Raw genomic sequence first — 17,614 nt, forward strand, 5'->3', positions numbered from 1 at the left:
GGCGTGTTGTTATTATACACAATACCAAAAACAAGAATGTGCTTCAATTATTCGAAAAATAATATCTTGATATCGAGGATAGGAAACGTATGGTTAGCGTGATTGACTATCAACAGACAAACGTTACATTGTATACATACCAAACATCACGGAGTTAATATCGGGGTCAATGAAAAAGTAATTTAATGCTAGTTACCGCTTCCGTGTCAAGGCATTCCCTTTAAACATGCTACAAATCATTAGCAGCATCAGGGTCGAAACATACTTTAGTCCTTTAAAACTGTGTTGTTTTTAATTCAGATCATCTGTAATGGAATTTTTCTTTCACAAATTAATCTTGACGTGGGATTCTGCGTAGTAGGACATTGGCTGTCTGTTGAAAGAAATAACATTGCAGAAGAACTTAAATTGACACTTATCTCTATGTTTCTACAGTGTATTGATTCTGCGAACTCGGAAGTGAATTATCACGTACAAAATCCGTGACTAACAGGTGTTTATTTTAAACTCTGTAGTATTGAACGCTCAGAAAAGATTTGCGGATCATCATCATCATCATCATCATCATCATCATCATCATCGTCGTCATCGTCATCGTCGTCATCATCATCATCACCACCATCATCGTCGTCATCGTCATCATCATCATCATCATCATCATCATCATCATCATCATCATCATCATCATCATCATCATCACCACCATCATCGTCGTCATCGTCATCGTCGTCATCATCAGCGTCGCCGCCGCCGCCGCATTGGGTTTGATCTTATCGAATTGTTGACAATTACAATATAACCATTTTGGTAAGCCTTGGAAATATCAAACAATTCTTAAATTAATGGGTTGTCGCGAAACTTAAAGCATCGAAAGGATTTTAATTAACTCTTCCATTCATTATCATAAATTGAATTGATAAGATAAGTTAACAAATCTAGGCAAAGTATATTTAGTGTTTTGAACCTTTCATATACCACAGACATTAACCTCAGTTCAGTTAGTTAAGATAAAATAATGATTAAAAAATTGTTATGTTGCATTATGATTTTTGTCCAGAGAAATGTTTTATTAATATCTTTCAGATACTGAATACAATTCAGTCTGATATATTTAGATCTTACTAGATTTTCTCCTCTTTGTGTTTCTGTCGTTTGAGTAAATATAAAAATGGAGTCTGAGTCATGTGGACGGTGGTGTCATATATCTAAATAGAAATTCGGCAACAAGGACATGAAGGTGACCTTGTATCTCCAGAACATTTCTACTTAAATAAATTTACATATTGTTATTGTAGCTTCTAGTTTTAAAACTTTTTAAAAACTTTATCAAAATTGGACTGATGCTGATTCGAACCACGCCCACTAATATGTTTTCTTACATTATTGACAAGGGGTTAATTATATATAACAAAGGCGTTAAGCTTGGTTACTATAATTACTATAAAATTGCATCAGTAGTCTTTTTAATGTCCCGATAAAACCGGTTCTGAATGATATTTGTTAAGTGGAAGCCATGTTTAGGAAATCCCCTCACTGGGTTTTCTTATGGAGGCTATCTGAGGTTATCTTTGATGGAGCAATCATAACGAGATAGACAAGTTCGCTTTACAGGCTTAGTTTTACTATTGTTATCATCCGATATATGATACATACCGTGACGGACAAACACTGAAACCTGTACACATATATACCCTAACTATTTACTCCGATCTGTACAAAAATATCAACATAATGGGACCAGGGCGATACATCCCAGGGATCTTCTCACCTGACAGGTCTAGGTTTTGACAAGCGTGTGAGATAAGATATGACGATTCATTGTAGTAAACATTGCACCTAGACCAGGTAACACATGTCGGGGACTGAATATGCTGTTATAATTAGCACACAATGACCAGGTAAGTCTCTATTATTTCGTAATCATATTTAAAGTAAGTGATATGGTACAGTATATAAGTAGTAATAACTTAAATAGGGCGATGTCGAGTAAACAGGGCGATATCGAATAAACAGAAGGGCGATGTCGAGTAAACGCGACATTGTCAGGTAAACAGTGTGATACTGAATAGAGTAAACGGGACGATGTTAGTAAACCAGATAGTATCGAGTTACAGTTGAGTGTAGACTGAAGGTTACACCCAAGTGCACTCCGAGTGCACTCCATTTGGACTTGGAGTGCACTCCGTTTGGACTCCAGGTAAACTTGGAGTGCACTCCAAGTGGACTCCGAGTCTATCTGGAGTCCTATAAGACACCATGTCTACTCCAGTTCTATAATCAGACTACATCATATAGGTATATATATATTAATACTTTGATGCTTTTAATATAATTTACATATAAATAAATACAAAATGTAGATTATTACAAATTATTTTTGTTTTGTTAATATTACTATTAACATTTGTTTAGTCTACTAGGAATATTTATTTTATTGTTAATACATGGTAATAATGCATACATGTTAAATTTATATTTATTATCAGGTTTCTATGAAAGTTAATTGCTCATTATTTCATATATTATTAAGGAGTAAGTAAATCGTATTTCATTTTAATAAGGAATTGGAAATTATTTCAATTAGAATATGTATTACAGTAAATGTACAAATGTACATATATCATGACTGTAAAGGAAGTTTAGATAATGTATCTATATTATGTTATTGATTATTCAAAATATTGAAAGTTTACAGTATTTAATGAATTATGTTTTTTTAATAAAACATTCTCTACATATATGTACTCAGTTCAGGCAAGTAATTATCAAATAAACATAATCATTTTAGTTTATATAGGTTATATATTTAAATGTATCATTAGAAAAATATACATTTACATCTGTTCATATTTACCAACATTAACTGGTTAAATTAATGTTCTGACATAATGTACACACAGGTATGTAGTTCTGGACTACCCGTAATGAATGACAGTATCTGTTTAATTGCTATTATTATTGGTCATGCATGACTGACTCTGGCCTGACACACCTGAGAACTGTGCCAGGTGAGTTTTAGGAGCCAGCTACAGGTACTGTCCTGGGTTCACAGAAATATCTATGTCAATTTTGTTGAAGCTGTGCAAAGCAGGGTGTGTTATACCCTCAGGCCAATTAACAGAACAGTAAGATTATCTCCTGACTTGAAGGAAAGGATTGTAGATCTCCATCTGAGAGGCCTTAATTAGACCAAAATTACATGTATAAACGAAATACCAGTGTAATTAAGGTGGAAATGTCAAGATAAGCTGTAAAACCATTAACAAATTGGTTAACAGGTTTAAGAAGACCAACTATTGAAATGAAGTCATTCTATACTGAAATAAGAAAGTAAAAATAAGCTGTTTCATATTACATTTTAACCTGTCGACTAAACCGTAAGTCATTGAGACCAAACGTATTTGCCGGTTTATGGAGGTGTCCGGTATGTAGAGGTACAATGTTGAGTGATATATATATAAGTTCAGAAAAATTAATGCAAATCAAATTAAGAAATGATGTAGTTCTTGTCTTGTTATATTAAAAAAAAAAGACATTGCTTTAAAAATTAATTGTAAAGAAAGAGATTAAACAAAATAAAAAAAATCAGTGTAATTCCAAATGGTATAATAAATGTAAATTCACCATTTCCAAGAACCAACCTACAGCCTTATACCCATAATTAGTTCACATTGTTCACGTCCAGGAAATAAGATTATAGAGCCTGAGGTACAATTTGCCTCAGGGCAGTTGGACACAGCAACCTATGTACCATTTACCTGTAAAACTCATGACCTGTTGGAACTACATCGTTTTCTATTCCCATTCAGTCAATATCTATCATAATATGTGTCACTCATACATTTTGAATTGAAATGACCTGCCAAACATTTTACATAACAGATACAGGTCATGAATGTACAATGGTTGTTCAAGTTAAATGTTCAAACTTAAAAAAAAATGACATAAGGCCAGCAGCAGTTGGTGTATGGAATGTTTGATAAGAATTTACTTAACTCAATCTATGTTGATTTACATATTGCCTTCTTATACTCTATACATAATTCCATTATAATATCAAAGACATAAAGTAATAGTACCAGTTTGAAATAAAATGTTTTTTTTTCCAAATATTATTTTATAATAATGACTTATAACTGTTGTAAAAATACTGTAATAGGCCGGAATGGACAATCATATCATTTCAAAAGTGTCAGATATAGACAGTCACAAGTCTGTACCTATATTCTATATGAGTTCTATATGACCTTGGTATAGATCAGCCTGAGTTTCCTTTAGCCCTGACACCATACCAGGCATGTATGATGTCAGGGCCAGAGGAAATTGGGGCTAGGTAAAGGTAAGGTGTGATGACCAATTTGCATTTAACAATTAGGGGGTCTTTATCTAGTAGATGACCAGGTGTACACCTGTCCAGATCTTCACACCTTACCTTACCTTACCTTGGAGGAAGGGGTCATTATTGGGGTCAGTGTAAGTCTGTCTTTCCCCACACCCCTGTAATCACGCTTGATATACAGGTAAATATTGACCTGGAAGTTGGGGGGGGGGATTGTATCTTATATAACTGTTAAAAGAACTCCATGTATGACCAGGATTTAATGAGCCAGGTATAATAAAAAAAAGGTGGTTTACCAAATGGAAATTTAAAGAGACTGATGTTAAACTGTAAATGAAAATTAGACATTGGATCCGGAATATGCTATCAAGGTGACAAAAAAACAACTTTCTTTTGTATTGTATGTTAAGATAAATGTAAACTTTTGGAAGAAAAGTATTTGAAATATTAAAACCAGTAGTACTTCGAGTACAAGATATTTCCAGTACACAATCAAACTCTACATTTTGAGAGACCACAAACAACTTGCCAAATACATTTTTGTTTATTACCAATTGCTATTCATTTACGTGGCTTGTTAAAACTCTTCAAATCAAAGAAATGCTATCATACATTTTTCAACGAAGTGCCAGATCTATTCATTTTATATAGGGTTTACTGATAGAAAAAATCAATTATATTAGATGCTGTTAGTTAACCAACTAAAAATGAACAAACAAAATAATAAGATGATATAAAAGAAAGATAAAACAGTAACACATATCTTGTTGTTTAAGGAGTCTAAATGTATAAGAGTATACATCTATCTATAAACATTATGTATACATGCAGGTTACAGGTACATGTAATACATGTGGAACCAGGTAGGATTTGAGCCTGGTAGGACTCCAGGTAAACTTGGAGTGCACTCCGAGTGCACTCCAAGTTTACCTGGAGTCCAAACGGAGTGCACTCCAAGTCCAAACGGAGTGCACTCGGAGTGCACTTTGTGTAACCTTTAGTCTACACTCAACTGTAACAGGGCGATTTCGAGTAAACATGACACTGTCGAGTTACCACGACGATGTCGAGTTACCACGACGATGTCGAGTTACCACGACGATGTCGAGTAAACATTAAATGACAAGATAACATGATTCTTTCGAGTAACACGACGTTGTCTAGTTAAACAGACACCGGCAAATGAACAAGACGGTGTCGTGTAAACGGGATATTGTCAATACAGGACGATATCGAGTATACAAAACAATGTCGGGTCAAATGGACAACGTTGGTCGAGTAAATAGGACTCGGGAAAAATGATTAGATTTAGATGTATCTTACCATGAACATTTATTGAACATTCGAAAGAAGTAAGACTGTAATGGTTTCAATAATGTATGGTAATACTTCGTTTACATATCAATGCACACATATTATAATTTAAAAGAGAAAGTCAGAGAAAAAGTGAGAGTAAATGTGTTTTACTTTGTTAGTATCGATAGTCGTTCTGTCAGAATAGGTCTGGAGAGCACTGATGCTTCTTTGTATACTGAACGTGATAGACAGGTATCCCCCCGTCACTACTGTAACTAATGGAGTTGTATGTATAGGTAGGGTGGAGGTATTAAACATAAGTGGCGTAATTACATCATCTTAAATAATTGTAACCGTGGGTGGGTTATTGGCTTATAGTTACTTTAAAGAGTGCAGCCGATCCTTGAGTTAAACCAATAATTTACAATTTCTTTTGTTCTATCTAAGTGTTACATTTAATGCGGTAGTTTTTTTTAAATGTTTCTTTTTCCTGATAAATTTGTTAAAAGATAAAATATAAAGATAATTTAAACTAACCGTTCCTTAGCGATAACCACGTGGAATCACTTGATAAAATGATTTAAGAATTGTTTCATAAATGTGTGAAAACTTGTTTATAATAACAGCTTTATTATTTTTTGCTAAATTTTAGTAAATATATATATAGGCATCCTCCTATAGCTTGGGAGTATTGATAAACACCTTGTCTATTGTGTACGTCTTTTCACTTTATGTATATTAAATTCGTATATATACTCCGCAATTATATTTTATGATCAAAGAAATGTGCTGGCGTTTTACACTCCCAACAATAAATGTACATTAGATGTTTACTGGACTGTGGCTAATGCACATATAACATATATCAAAATGTGACAGTGTTTATAAAAATGAGTGTAAGTTTAAGAATGACAAAGTTATAAAACGTTTTGGAACATATGTGGACTGTGGGTATAAAACTAGGAAGTCCTCGACGGCAGCTGTAGTGTAAAGTAAAACGTCTAGATAATTAGTATCTTACCATGCTAGATATTAAAGTTGATAATTATATTTCAATTCAGAGTCATAGCTATGAAAGATTAAAAAAAAAAAAAAATCCACTGAATTCCAGGTGCGCGATGAAAAACATAATAATTTGTTTTGCTTGTAAGCAATTTTAACTATATACATGGATTTATCTTCTGATAAAGTTTTGGATTTGGACGGTATTTCAGAAAAGTCATCGCTCATTTTATACAGAACCCTGGTGTCTACCGTTATGACGATTGTTAGGTTCATGTACTATGGCCAAATTAACATATAGGCGTTCAAGCCTTAATTGATTCAAAGATTATGCAAGCAATTATTTTATGCAGTGAATCATTCCGCGGAGTGAACACGCACACTACATGATAGCTGTATTATGTGTATTCAATTTTACTCCTTCATGTTGACAATAGATATGACTTTTTTGGTAGGTTAATTTGAATGTATTAAAACGCCAAATTCTCCATACAACTGCTGTAAAGATAGAATTTACACGAGAGAAAAAAAGATACGCTGAATAATGTATGTGATATTTATGGAACGGATAAAAAAGAAAAGTCCGCGAAAATAATCGCCACAAGAATAGTTTACCTATCAGAATCGCGAAACTAAACCCCGCGGAAATGAACAGAATTACAGAACTTGATATACAAGAACTAATATATATATAATGAGGGTTGTGTTTTCATAAAAATTGAAGGCTTCAAGATAAAAAAAAGAAAAAGAAAATGAATTGCAGAGTTGTCCTACCAGATCATACAGTTACAATATAAAATGCAGTTGTCAATACATTATTTCTTTTTTTTAACTATCTCACACTTAATGCCATTAGTGTAAACAGAATACAAAGCAGATGTTTATATATATATACATTTCTGATTTTGTAGCGTAAAGAGACGAAAGATAACCCGACTTCTAACAAAAGAGGTAAAATATGCACAAAACTATTTATAACTTAAAATATATAAGGATAGGACGAGGTTTTCCAAAGGAAAAGTGTCTTCCATTTTATCAGTAGTTCCCGCCATGTAAAAAAGATCAAGTCACGTCATAAAGAACCGCAGTAACTTCACAGTCGACAATTAAGTCTTTATCAATCTTCATCTCATGAAACCCTGAATTGTTTGCTACAGCAGTCGATATCTGTCCATGAATCTTAATGTAGAGAAAACCATTACATGAACTGTTTTAACTAATAGGTTAGTACTGGCATACAGCCATAGTCTAGCACTGGCATACTGCCATAGTCTAGTAATGATACACTGTCATAGCCTAACACTGACATACAGCCATATCCTAGCACTGATATACAGCCATAGGCTAGAACTGACATACTGCCATAGGCTAGTACTGACATACATCCACAGGCTAGTACTGACATACTGCCATAGGCTAGTACTGACATACATCCACAGGCTAGTACTGGCATACAGCCATAGTCTAGCACTGACATACTGCCATATCCTAGCACTGATATACAGCCATAGGCTAGAACTGACATACTGCCATAGTCTAACACTGACATACAGCCATATCCTAGCACTGATATACAGCCATAGGCTAGAACTGACATACTGCCATAGGCTAGTACTGACATACAGCCATAGGTTAGTACTGACATACAGCCATAGGCTAGCACTGACATACAGCCATATGCTAGTACTGACATACTGTCATAGTCTAGCACTGACATACTACCATAGGCTAGCACTGACATACAGCAATAGACTAGTACTGATATACTGCCATATGATAGCACTGACATACTGCCATAGGCTAGTACTGACATACTGCCATATGCTAGCACTAAAATGACATACTGCCAAAAGCTAGCACTAACATATGTGTGTCTTTTGAAGCAACGCATATGAAGAACTATTTATAAAATAATTAACTACCTTGATTAAAGGATACTTAAATATCAATCAATGAACCAGCATCAACATTATGGAGATACCAAATAAATAAGATCAATTGGAACACGATTTGACAATGCTATTAAATGTTTAAAATGAACGATTGCTCATACCTTCCAGACTGAAATGGAGAATGTAAAAATGACTGTGAAGATGGTATGACCTTAGATAGACACTACACAACATGGAAACGTTTTCGAAGGAGGAAATGAACAGTGCACTGCTTGGAATGTACGTGGGGACGAGGGGTCCTAAGACGTTACGGAAATGTATCACAGATAAGTTGTTTACTTATCAAATGTGGAGGAATGAAGAATCAATACGTGAACGACTGGATGCCGAAATGGTTCTTCTGGTTTTCCCGGAGAGTAAACCGGTCCCTTCATTAGACGAACTTGATGATATTGTAATTCAAGATATAAGTTCGTTGGCGTTTGCATTGTCCAAAAACGAACAAGATATTTCAAAGTTACGGAATTCAATCCAAGGCATGTTAGAAGGTCCAATCTTTTATAAATATTTGCAGTCTAGAGAACAACAATTTCGTAGAAAGAATAGCAGTGCAAAATTACTGAGTAGGATCCAGTTTGCCAAACTTTACCCCGAGAATGAGAAATCAAATATATACGAGTTGGACATTTCCCTACTGTGTTTTATATTGTTTGAGGGAATGGGATTTAGGCCAATATCAGATTGTGATAAACTTCCGTTGGAAAGTGTGATAACCGAAGCAGACGACATGCTACGGATTAAGATATGCAGAAACATTCTCGTCTATCAAAGTAATGCTGAAATGAGTGACGAAGAATTTAATAACTATTGGGAATGTCTAACGGGAGCGTTCGAACGATTACTAAAGAGCACAAGTGTGCGACGGGAAAGTGAGAGACTCAAGTCGTTGCGACTTCCTGATGAAAAGATGGTCCAGTTTAAAGCAATGGTACAGGGATGGCGAGACGATGAGCAAGACGAACGGATAGAACATCAAGAACAAGAGTTAGGTACTGTGACAAACACCGACTCGCATACATATAGTGTTATTAAAGCTAACGGAACAAACATAGTTGACAACCTGAACGAGAAGCACGAGGAACTGGCCAGCTTGTTCAAGAAAAACAGTTCAAAGCGTCGAAAAGGTAGGAACTAGATTCATTGTTATTATAAAGTATTTTACAAATTCTCCATTTCTAATCATTTCATGTCTATAAAAAAGTTTTCCTGTGTTGCTTGAATCTTTTCCTCCTCGTAAATCTATGACTATTTATTATTTTTGTTTTGTTTTTATTTAGTTCAAAATAAAGAGCTCAAAAAGTCGTTTCCGTTACGGGTGCATGGTTACGACAAATTCAAACAGGTGTGTCACATCATGCATGAAGTAGGTATCAAATACACACTTCCTATCACTTCAACCACAGACACAACGCTAAAAAGTGATAGCTCATCAAGCCCTAAAAATTCCGACCGTGGAGTTCTGCAATTCGAGGTGGACAGTGAAGATGCTCCTGATAAAACGTCTCTTAATCTTCGCCGATCTAGGAGCTTACCGCGCTATAGACCGAAACAATGTGATGATAACTCTTGTCGAGCCAGCGATACAACCAGCAACCTGAATAGCTCTGTAGACAGTGCGAAAGACCATAGCAAGGTAAATGTCCTATCCAGTATAATATATGTAACAAAAGTTAACGGTAAATAAGATACAGTCTTACGATTTAAAACAAAATAGCGAAATAGGTAATGATACAAAGTCTTACTAACTAAACAAAAGTTGACGAGACAAATAAGAGTTAAGTATTACGATTTTATCAAACATGATCAATGCAAATTATATACATAATTACCACTATAACCATAGTCAGCTAAGTAATTACATTGAAAGGACTCAATTGCTATGTTTCGCTCTTTTTCTCTCGATATCAGTTTTTTAAACATTGAAATATTTTCTGTCAATTAAGTTCTTTTAAAAGGTAAAATACACGAGAACAATATTGATATTGTTACAAAAGACAGCAAGTTATTATGAATGCAGTACATGTATTACGATTGTTAAAAAACGTCAGCAAGGTGAATGTAAAGACACTATTACGAGACCATTCTAATTTTTACAGCATTAATTGTGTTCTGTCAACGAGTTGTTAGATTGTATAAGCTATTGTCTAATATGAATTGGAACACCGGAAATGAAGTTAAAAGTGTCCAACAAAATTTATTCAAATTTATTTGAACGGAGACACCATTTGATGCCCCATACTGCTAATTTCAAATTTGTCAGATTTTAAATATTGTACAGTTTTGTTAAGTCTGTGTATAAAAAGCATTAAAAGATATAACGTTTAAGAACCACTTGATATTTTTGGTTATACTGAAACTACATATAACTAGTTTCTCATTTAGCACAACTATATAGAAAAGAATCCCTGCTCACGATGTGTATGATATCATGTTAACAGGTAGCGGATACCAGACCACAAAGACAGTGGAAACGGAATCTTAGTGAAAAGTGTAGGAGCTCTCCTGGAAACAGATCTCCCAGATCCGGAAACTCTATACGTATGGGTGTCAGGGTAATTGATGACAGCATATACATGTATACTGTAAATGTAGTTTATCTGTGTTAAAAAATCACGGTTTTACGAAAAGGTAATCTTGAAGAACATATATATATATATATATATATTTCAATGTTTCGCCTTTTGACGTATCTTATTCATCAAAATTAAAAGTGTTATCCTAGAAAATAGCGATAAAGAAAATCCATTGAAATAAACAATATTTGCAGGATTGTATTTCTACACATTTTTTTGTGTGTGCAATATAATCCCGTTATGGATTCTTTTTCTGTTGATAGGTTACTAAGTATGTGAATATGAAGTTCAAAACAATTTAAACTACACATACCAATGTTTTAAAATTATTATATTTTCTAATGATATGAAGTGTTGTATGTATTTTCATAAAATTAATCTTGATATTTTAAGCTAATCTGGTCTTTTTCGTTTTGAAGACCGTCTATATTGAGAATTAATTATTTGTCGTGATCATATTTTGTAGTCATTTGATGAAGTAAAATTGACGGTTTGTAATTCGACAACCAATCCAGAAGTTACCGATGTTGAACACGACTGTACTGATGAATATTTAACACGGCAATTGGATCCTTTATATGGAACCGGATCACACGGCCGAATATTATCAGACCAGCTTATGGTAAGCAATAATTACATACATATATACGAAAATCTCATCTGTTGTATTAAGCCATTCGAGTTATTAATAAAATAAATAAAATAAAATAAAATAAAAGATTGAACCATCTTAACGTAACAGCCCAATTGATTATTTTTTTCTGGTATCTTTTTAGCGATGGATTGTCAACAAAGACGTAAACTATTTAGTTTATTACTTTTTGCATTTAAGATAGCGATGGTACCCTTCATGTATCAAAATAAGATAAAAACGTTAGTTTTACATTTTCTTTGGTGTTTGTGTACAGTAAGCATATACAATCAACTAAAGCTATATATTCCAAGGCCTGGGAATGGAGGAAATCGACATTGAATAATTGATGCCAGAAACTAATTCCAAACCAAGATTAAAAAATCAAGTTTTATCAAAGATAATTATTTAGTTTACTTTTTCAGGAGAGCACTGAAGATGTCGGGGATCCCACTGGATACTTTCTTTCTCTACAAAGACGAGACGAATATATACACTCCCCCACAGAGACACAACATATGCCTGGGAATACATACGGAAACGTGGGCTATCTATATTCTATACTATACTTATGATCATTCGGCATAAACTGGATGTAACTTAATCTTGCTTGTAACAAGCATTTTTATTGGCTTATGTTATCAGTCCGTAAAAATGGCGTCGCTATTCGTAAAGTCGCTTTTGATTGACTGATACAGCGGCATAGATATTTCTAGGAGAAAATAACTATCAACAAAAGTAGATTTCACAAGATTTGTGAACAGTAAATTAAAAAAAAATATGGATCAACTTGAACATATTTTATCCTATGGAGTTATAATACAAAAAAGCGGAGTTGCTTTCATAATAAGTTTCGCGGTTTATTTAGAGTACACTCCGATTTTGTGTGTGTTATAGTTTCATTACATAAAGACATAATCAAGTTGATCCTTAAATATTGTTGACTTTATATTTTAAAGGTGTCATTGACATGAAAAACTTTCGAATAATTCTTTAACATCTGAAAACATACATGTAATTGATTTTTTTAGGATTTTTACTCAGGTATTTCAGATAATACAGACGCGTACGAAAAACTCGCCGACAGATACGTGTCTATCTAATCTAGAGGAAGAGGAGGACAACACATCACTTAGTGCAACATCCGGGGAATACGTTCTGGAGGAGGAGGGCGACGAGAACTCGACAAAACGTGTTCCGGTGATCGGAGAAAACGTACATATGTATTTTGAAATCGCGTTGCATTTTATAATGTTATTAGTTCTATATCAAATGTGTATATAATATATACGCGTATATATCATTTTTCTATCAGTTTTACATATTTTGAAACATTATCTTCAAACTATCAATTAACTATATTGTTCGCTTTCATATGTAAGAGAGTTAGTAAATGATACAAGGGAGGTAAACCTAGTTAATATCTTAAGTACACTTAATCTAAATTTCCAGTTAGGGAATTGTAATTTTTGTACTTTATGAAGATATACCTCTCAGTAGAATTAATAGTGTTATAGTTTCAATTGACAAAAAAATCCATCTTCTCTCGTATACTCGAGACTGGTATGTTTAAGTTATTCTGCACCAGCAAACATAATTAACAGATAATTTACCCCCAAAAATGTTTCTTCAAATGGTATGTATTTCACAGCATTGCCAGAATATCATTTGTTAATATTTTGTTTACAGGTTAGATTGTCCTCAATCAAGAGCGGTATGTATAGTGAGGATTCTACTGGTTACAACACCGACCTCCTCACACTCAATAGTTCAGTGGACGGCAACACGTCATCCGACACCCTGCTATTCCAGCCGGTCAGACTTCCAACCGCTCACACATCACCTACGTGTGGTATTCACGGAACATGGGCACCGCTTGCGAAAGGAAAAGGAGAGCAAGTCTTTCATCTCTCAATAAGTGTAGGAATTCAACTATTCGATAACTGCTTCCTTGAATATGTAACATCATTCCGTTGTCAAATAGATCGACGACGAACATGTTTTAGACAGAATACCTCTTAATCAATGTAACGCAGATCAAAGAAATGCAGATGTTGTCTGATGCTATCTATTTCTTCAACAGAAGGTATACTTATATTAAATTTGATTGGTATGCCTTTTTTAAATGATATAATGATACATATCATATCTATCTCTACATGTGTACATACGTTTGTATCTGTTAAAAGAAAAACCTCAATGTAACAATACTACAATTATTATCCCCCATTTTAACGGAGTTTATGATAGTAAAAGTTGATAGAGAGGTTTGAACTATTTGTAGTTAATTATTTATCTATATTCATTGAAGCCCCGTGCCCACCCGAACGCAACAGACGATGGTTACGCTTCCAATGGATATTTCAGTTCTTTAGACAGGGACTCCTCAACAACGCCAGACCAATTCCGAATGATAACCTTACAGAACACGGTCCATGACAATACGACAGAACCGTTTGTATACAGGGAGGTAAGTAATTCCAAATATACTACGCCTGGGAGTCAGTGTATACTCAAAGAACGACAATGAAAAGGAAAAGATTCATTTTAGCCAATAATAAATGCACTGCTTGTTAAATAATCGAATTGTATGAATCTGCAAATCTGGGTCACTGAACATAGAAGTCTTTCAAGGCATGGTTTGTTGTTACACAATAATTCAGGTCGCAAAAATAACTTACCGATAACTAAATATAATAGACATTGCTTCTTGCTTCTTCACAGGATCCAAACAGTCAAGAAGAAGCACACAACAAGGAGTTAAATTCGAACACAGAAGCCGAAACTTTGCTAGATCGCACTGTCTCAAAGAAACAAAAAGGGTTTTCAATTAGCAATTGCTTCAAAAGTTGTTTATTTTGTGGGGTATGTATGAATATTCGTTTTTATGTTCAAACAGTTTTTGGTAAATAAAAAAATCTATTTGCTCATAAACTTCATACATAAAGATCCATATCAATACTGGATGATATCATATAGTTTTATAATCAACTGTAAACAAACTTACAAGTAGAGACATTTACTGATTAGTCTTCTTCAATAATTAAAGGTGGAAGTACCGGATACGGACCAGGAAAAGTCAATCATTGTCAGCGACAACTACAGACAGAGAAGAGAATCAGAACGCCATTTACTGAGGTACTCCACAATGTTATTGCTTTATTTTACAATTTCAAGTTATTGCTGACTCCAAAAAGAATAAAATACCTGCTATTCATTTTTTTTTTCAATTTTGATTTTGAACTTAAGGCCCATATAAGATAACATTATTTTTATATCTCTTTTCAGTGAAAAATACATTGATATTTAAAGATTGATTAAAGCCATTTCACATTCTTGTGTTCCGACATTGAAGTGGTTTAATTTGTAGATATTGTTTTCATTTATCACCAGTTCCTGTAATTCGACCGCTTCAACAGATGTATCAGGACAGGTGGACAGTATTCAGTTATCAGAATCTCAGCACACCGACAGAGGATTACGAATTGGATACTATACTGACAATAGAAGCGACGAATTAGAGGAGATATTTGTGTGAAGATCGAGATAATGAGGTTATAGAAAACCGGGAGTACCTCAATACCTACAATATAGATCTGCTTGCATCTGTATGTGATCTATATTTTAGGAAGAATTTTCAGGACGAGCGAAAATCCCCATCTGTGACTGATCCAGGATGTCTTATAATATTATTTTTGTACCATGTCAAACATATCTTCTTTTTCTTTGTTCAGGATGATTTTGTCTTAGTATTTTTTTTCAATCGGCAAATGCTGGGAAAAATACAGCAGCCATCAAATAATTGAAAAAAATAGATTCAAATGCATTTCAACTCTGTCAATAAAACAGTAATTGAATGCAAGAGTGAAGGCGACAAAATGCATTAAGATATATAATTTTTTTTATTTTGTGCTTAATACTGAAATCTCGTTTTCAAATACTGGATTGATGCTGTTGCTGCAGTTTTATTAACCTCTCCAGCTAAGTTAACGTTATGCTTTATGCAACAGGACGCAGCTTTCCATAAAATCATCATGGTTAACATATGTTCTGAGTTAGTAAACAAAGCCATTAAAATGTAATCACTGGTTTCAGTAGTATGGTGCCAAAGGGAAAATGAAAGTAATGGTCTGATTTAATAATATTCAGTTAGTCATCAGACTATTTACATCCTAATAAACTGAAATATCAATTGACAAAATTGAGCCAAACTTTCATAGACCAATCATTTGTATTTCATTACAATTAATATGTATTGCGGAATAACCCGCAATTCACGTTATAAAATTGGGTGCAGATACTGCTTATTTCTGTTTAGATAAGAAATCTGGTACTTGCATGTATTAACGAAAAAAGTTTGGAGCATGACGCTTTTTTTTAAAAATATAAAACACATGACACATTACTGAGTTATCTCCCTTGTCTGTAAGCTCTTACCGGTTTCAACAAGAAGATAAAATCAATTTGGCATTGGAACAAATTAGCCCAATTAAGTATCAGAATTTGTTTGTTAGCTCAAAACCCACCCATATCCCACCCCTTGTTTGGTACTTTGCTGCTGTCTTTTTCTTATTCTGTATTGCAGACAATAATTATTGGACAACTTTGATGTCTTTCCATGAGCGCCTGTTTCCACATTAAATGGCTGTGATCCTTTGGCACTTTCCTGTTGTAACATGAAGTGTGGAACAAATGATGCCAACCTTAAGGAATTCATGTATTCGCTGTGTATTATACAGGACTTACCGGTATTTTGGCATAGTTCGCGGTACAAGTTACTTTAGGTAGGTTTTATTGAACTTTTGCTATAAATCTTTGGAGAGCTGCTGCCAAGTATACAGTTTATCAACTGATTTGTCTAATTTACAATATTTTGGACATGTTATTCATTGTGAACATTGTTCTGCTGATCTGTTTCTATATTGAATGCAGTTGCAGCTGCATATTGATTTGTTAAATATTGATTTCAATGATTTGGCATCTTGGCACCCAGAATCTGTTAAATATTGATTATTTGAAAACTATTGATTAACGGGGAGTTGTCACCCATGAACCGTTGATTGATTTGATTACTTGATTTTTCATTGAATTTGCTTTATAATTAACGGGAGCTGTACACCCAGAAACCGTTAAGTATCATTGTTTGTATTATTGATTTGTGGCATGTCATTTATACCCATGCTGGGACGACTACCATTTCTAGTAAAGTTGTGACTAATAAATCCAATCAAACCTATTTATGATGTCTTTGTTTTGCATTCATATTTTATGATTTTCTATTTGCGTTACGTTCAGTACAAAGCTGTCACTTCTATTGCCAACTACGTATGCAAGGGTTGATGTATACAGCTTTTTATGGTCATCGTGGCACAGTTAGACATATTTGCATTTCAGAATACGTATAAATCAAAGAACACGGAAATACATTTACCTGGCTGATGTAAGTTACGCTGCTACGACAAGAGAAATTACCGTAAGAAAAGATCATATATGTACTTGAGCTCACGGGATAAAAAAACATTATCAAATTATTTTTTCAACTATTTTTGGTAAAGGTTAGCCCCCTTTACATTCGGATTCCAAAAGCTGATTGATCCTAAACAACGTATCACAAACGGAGGAGTCTTAAGGCCATATATAATGGAGAATACTGTTAAATTTTAAAAATAGATAAATATTTACTTTGCACAGAACTAGTCATGTGATATACCGAGATGTTTTCTGGACTTGCAATTCCACAAGATCATTAATAATTTGCTGGCAATTTCTTCTGTAGAGTTTCTTTGTGATAAAATGCCACAAGGAATTAGTTTAAGTTGCA

The 17,614-nt window shown here is 34.0% G+C and overlaps 2 protein-coding genes across 3 annotated transcripts; one reads left to right on the forward strand and one right to left on the reverse strand.

Moving 5' to 3' along the window:
- The first annotated feature begins 1,734 nt into the window (after positions 1-1,734).
- On the forward strand, positions 1,735-17,029 carry LOC117327371. 2 transcript variants are annotated; one of them, XM_033884314.1, is made up of 13 exons: positions 1,735-1,898; positions 7,549-7,588; positions 8,698-9,713; positions 9,867-10,222; positions 11,028-11,141; positions 11,629-11,784; positions 12,219-12,335; positions 12,838-13,008; positions 13,483-13,713; positions 14,105-14,263; positions 14,518-14,658; positions 14,843-14,931; positions 15,187-17,029. In XM_033884314.1, exons 3-13 carry the CDS (start codon positions 8,762-8,764, stop codon positions 15,329-15,331), a joined length of 2,631 nt encoding a protein of 876 aa, XP_033740205.1. In that variant the 5' UTR covers positions 1,735-1,898; positions 7,549-7,588; positions 8,698-8,761; the 3' UTR covers positions 15,332-17,029. The 2 variants fall into 2 exon arrangements, with proteins under 2 accessions (XP_033740205.1, XP_033740206.1); XM_033884315.1 differs by lacking the exon at positions 7,549-7,588.
- Positions 7,854-8,234, reverse strand: LOC117328336 (keratin-associated protein 6-2-like). Its single transcript, XM_033885863.1, has one exon. It carries the CDS (start codon positions 8,232-8,234, stop codon positions 7,854-7,856), a length of 381 nt encoding a protein of 126 aa, XP_033741754.1.
- Positions 17,030-17,614: the final 585 nt, after the last annotated feature.

This window comes from Pecten maximus, chromosome 5, assembly GCF_902652985.1.
Source record: "Pecten maximus chromosome 5, xPecMax1.1, whole genome shotgun sequence".
Taxonomy (NCBI): domain Eukaryota; kingdom Metazoa; phylum Mollusca; class Bivalvia; order Pectinida; family Pectinidae; genus Pecten; species Pecten maximus.

What these genes read in the sequence shown, in the direction of transcription:
- LOC117328336 (XM_033885863.1), bottom strand. Translation starts at nt 8,234, where the DNA reads ATGTCAGTTCTAGCCTATGGCTGTATATCAGTGCTAGGATATGGCTGT.
- LOC117327371 (XM_033884314.1), top strand. Translation starts at nt 8,762, where the DNA reads ATGGAAACGTTTTCGAAGGAGGAAATGAACAGTGCACTGCTTGGAATG. An exon ending in TTCCGGTGATCGGAGAAAAC is followed by an intron (nt 13,009 to 13,482) that starts GTACATATGTAT and finishes TTTTGTTTACAG; the next exon opens with GTTAGATTGTCCTCAATCAA. An exon ending in TCAGAACGCCATTTACTGAG is followed by an intron (nt 14,932 to 15,186) that starts GTACTCCACAAT and finishes ATTTATCACCAG; the next exon opens with TTCCTGTAATTCGACCGCTT.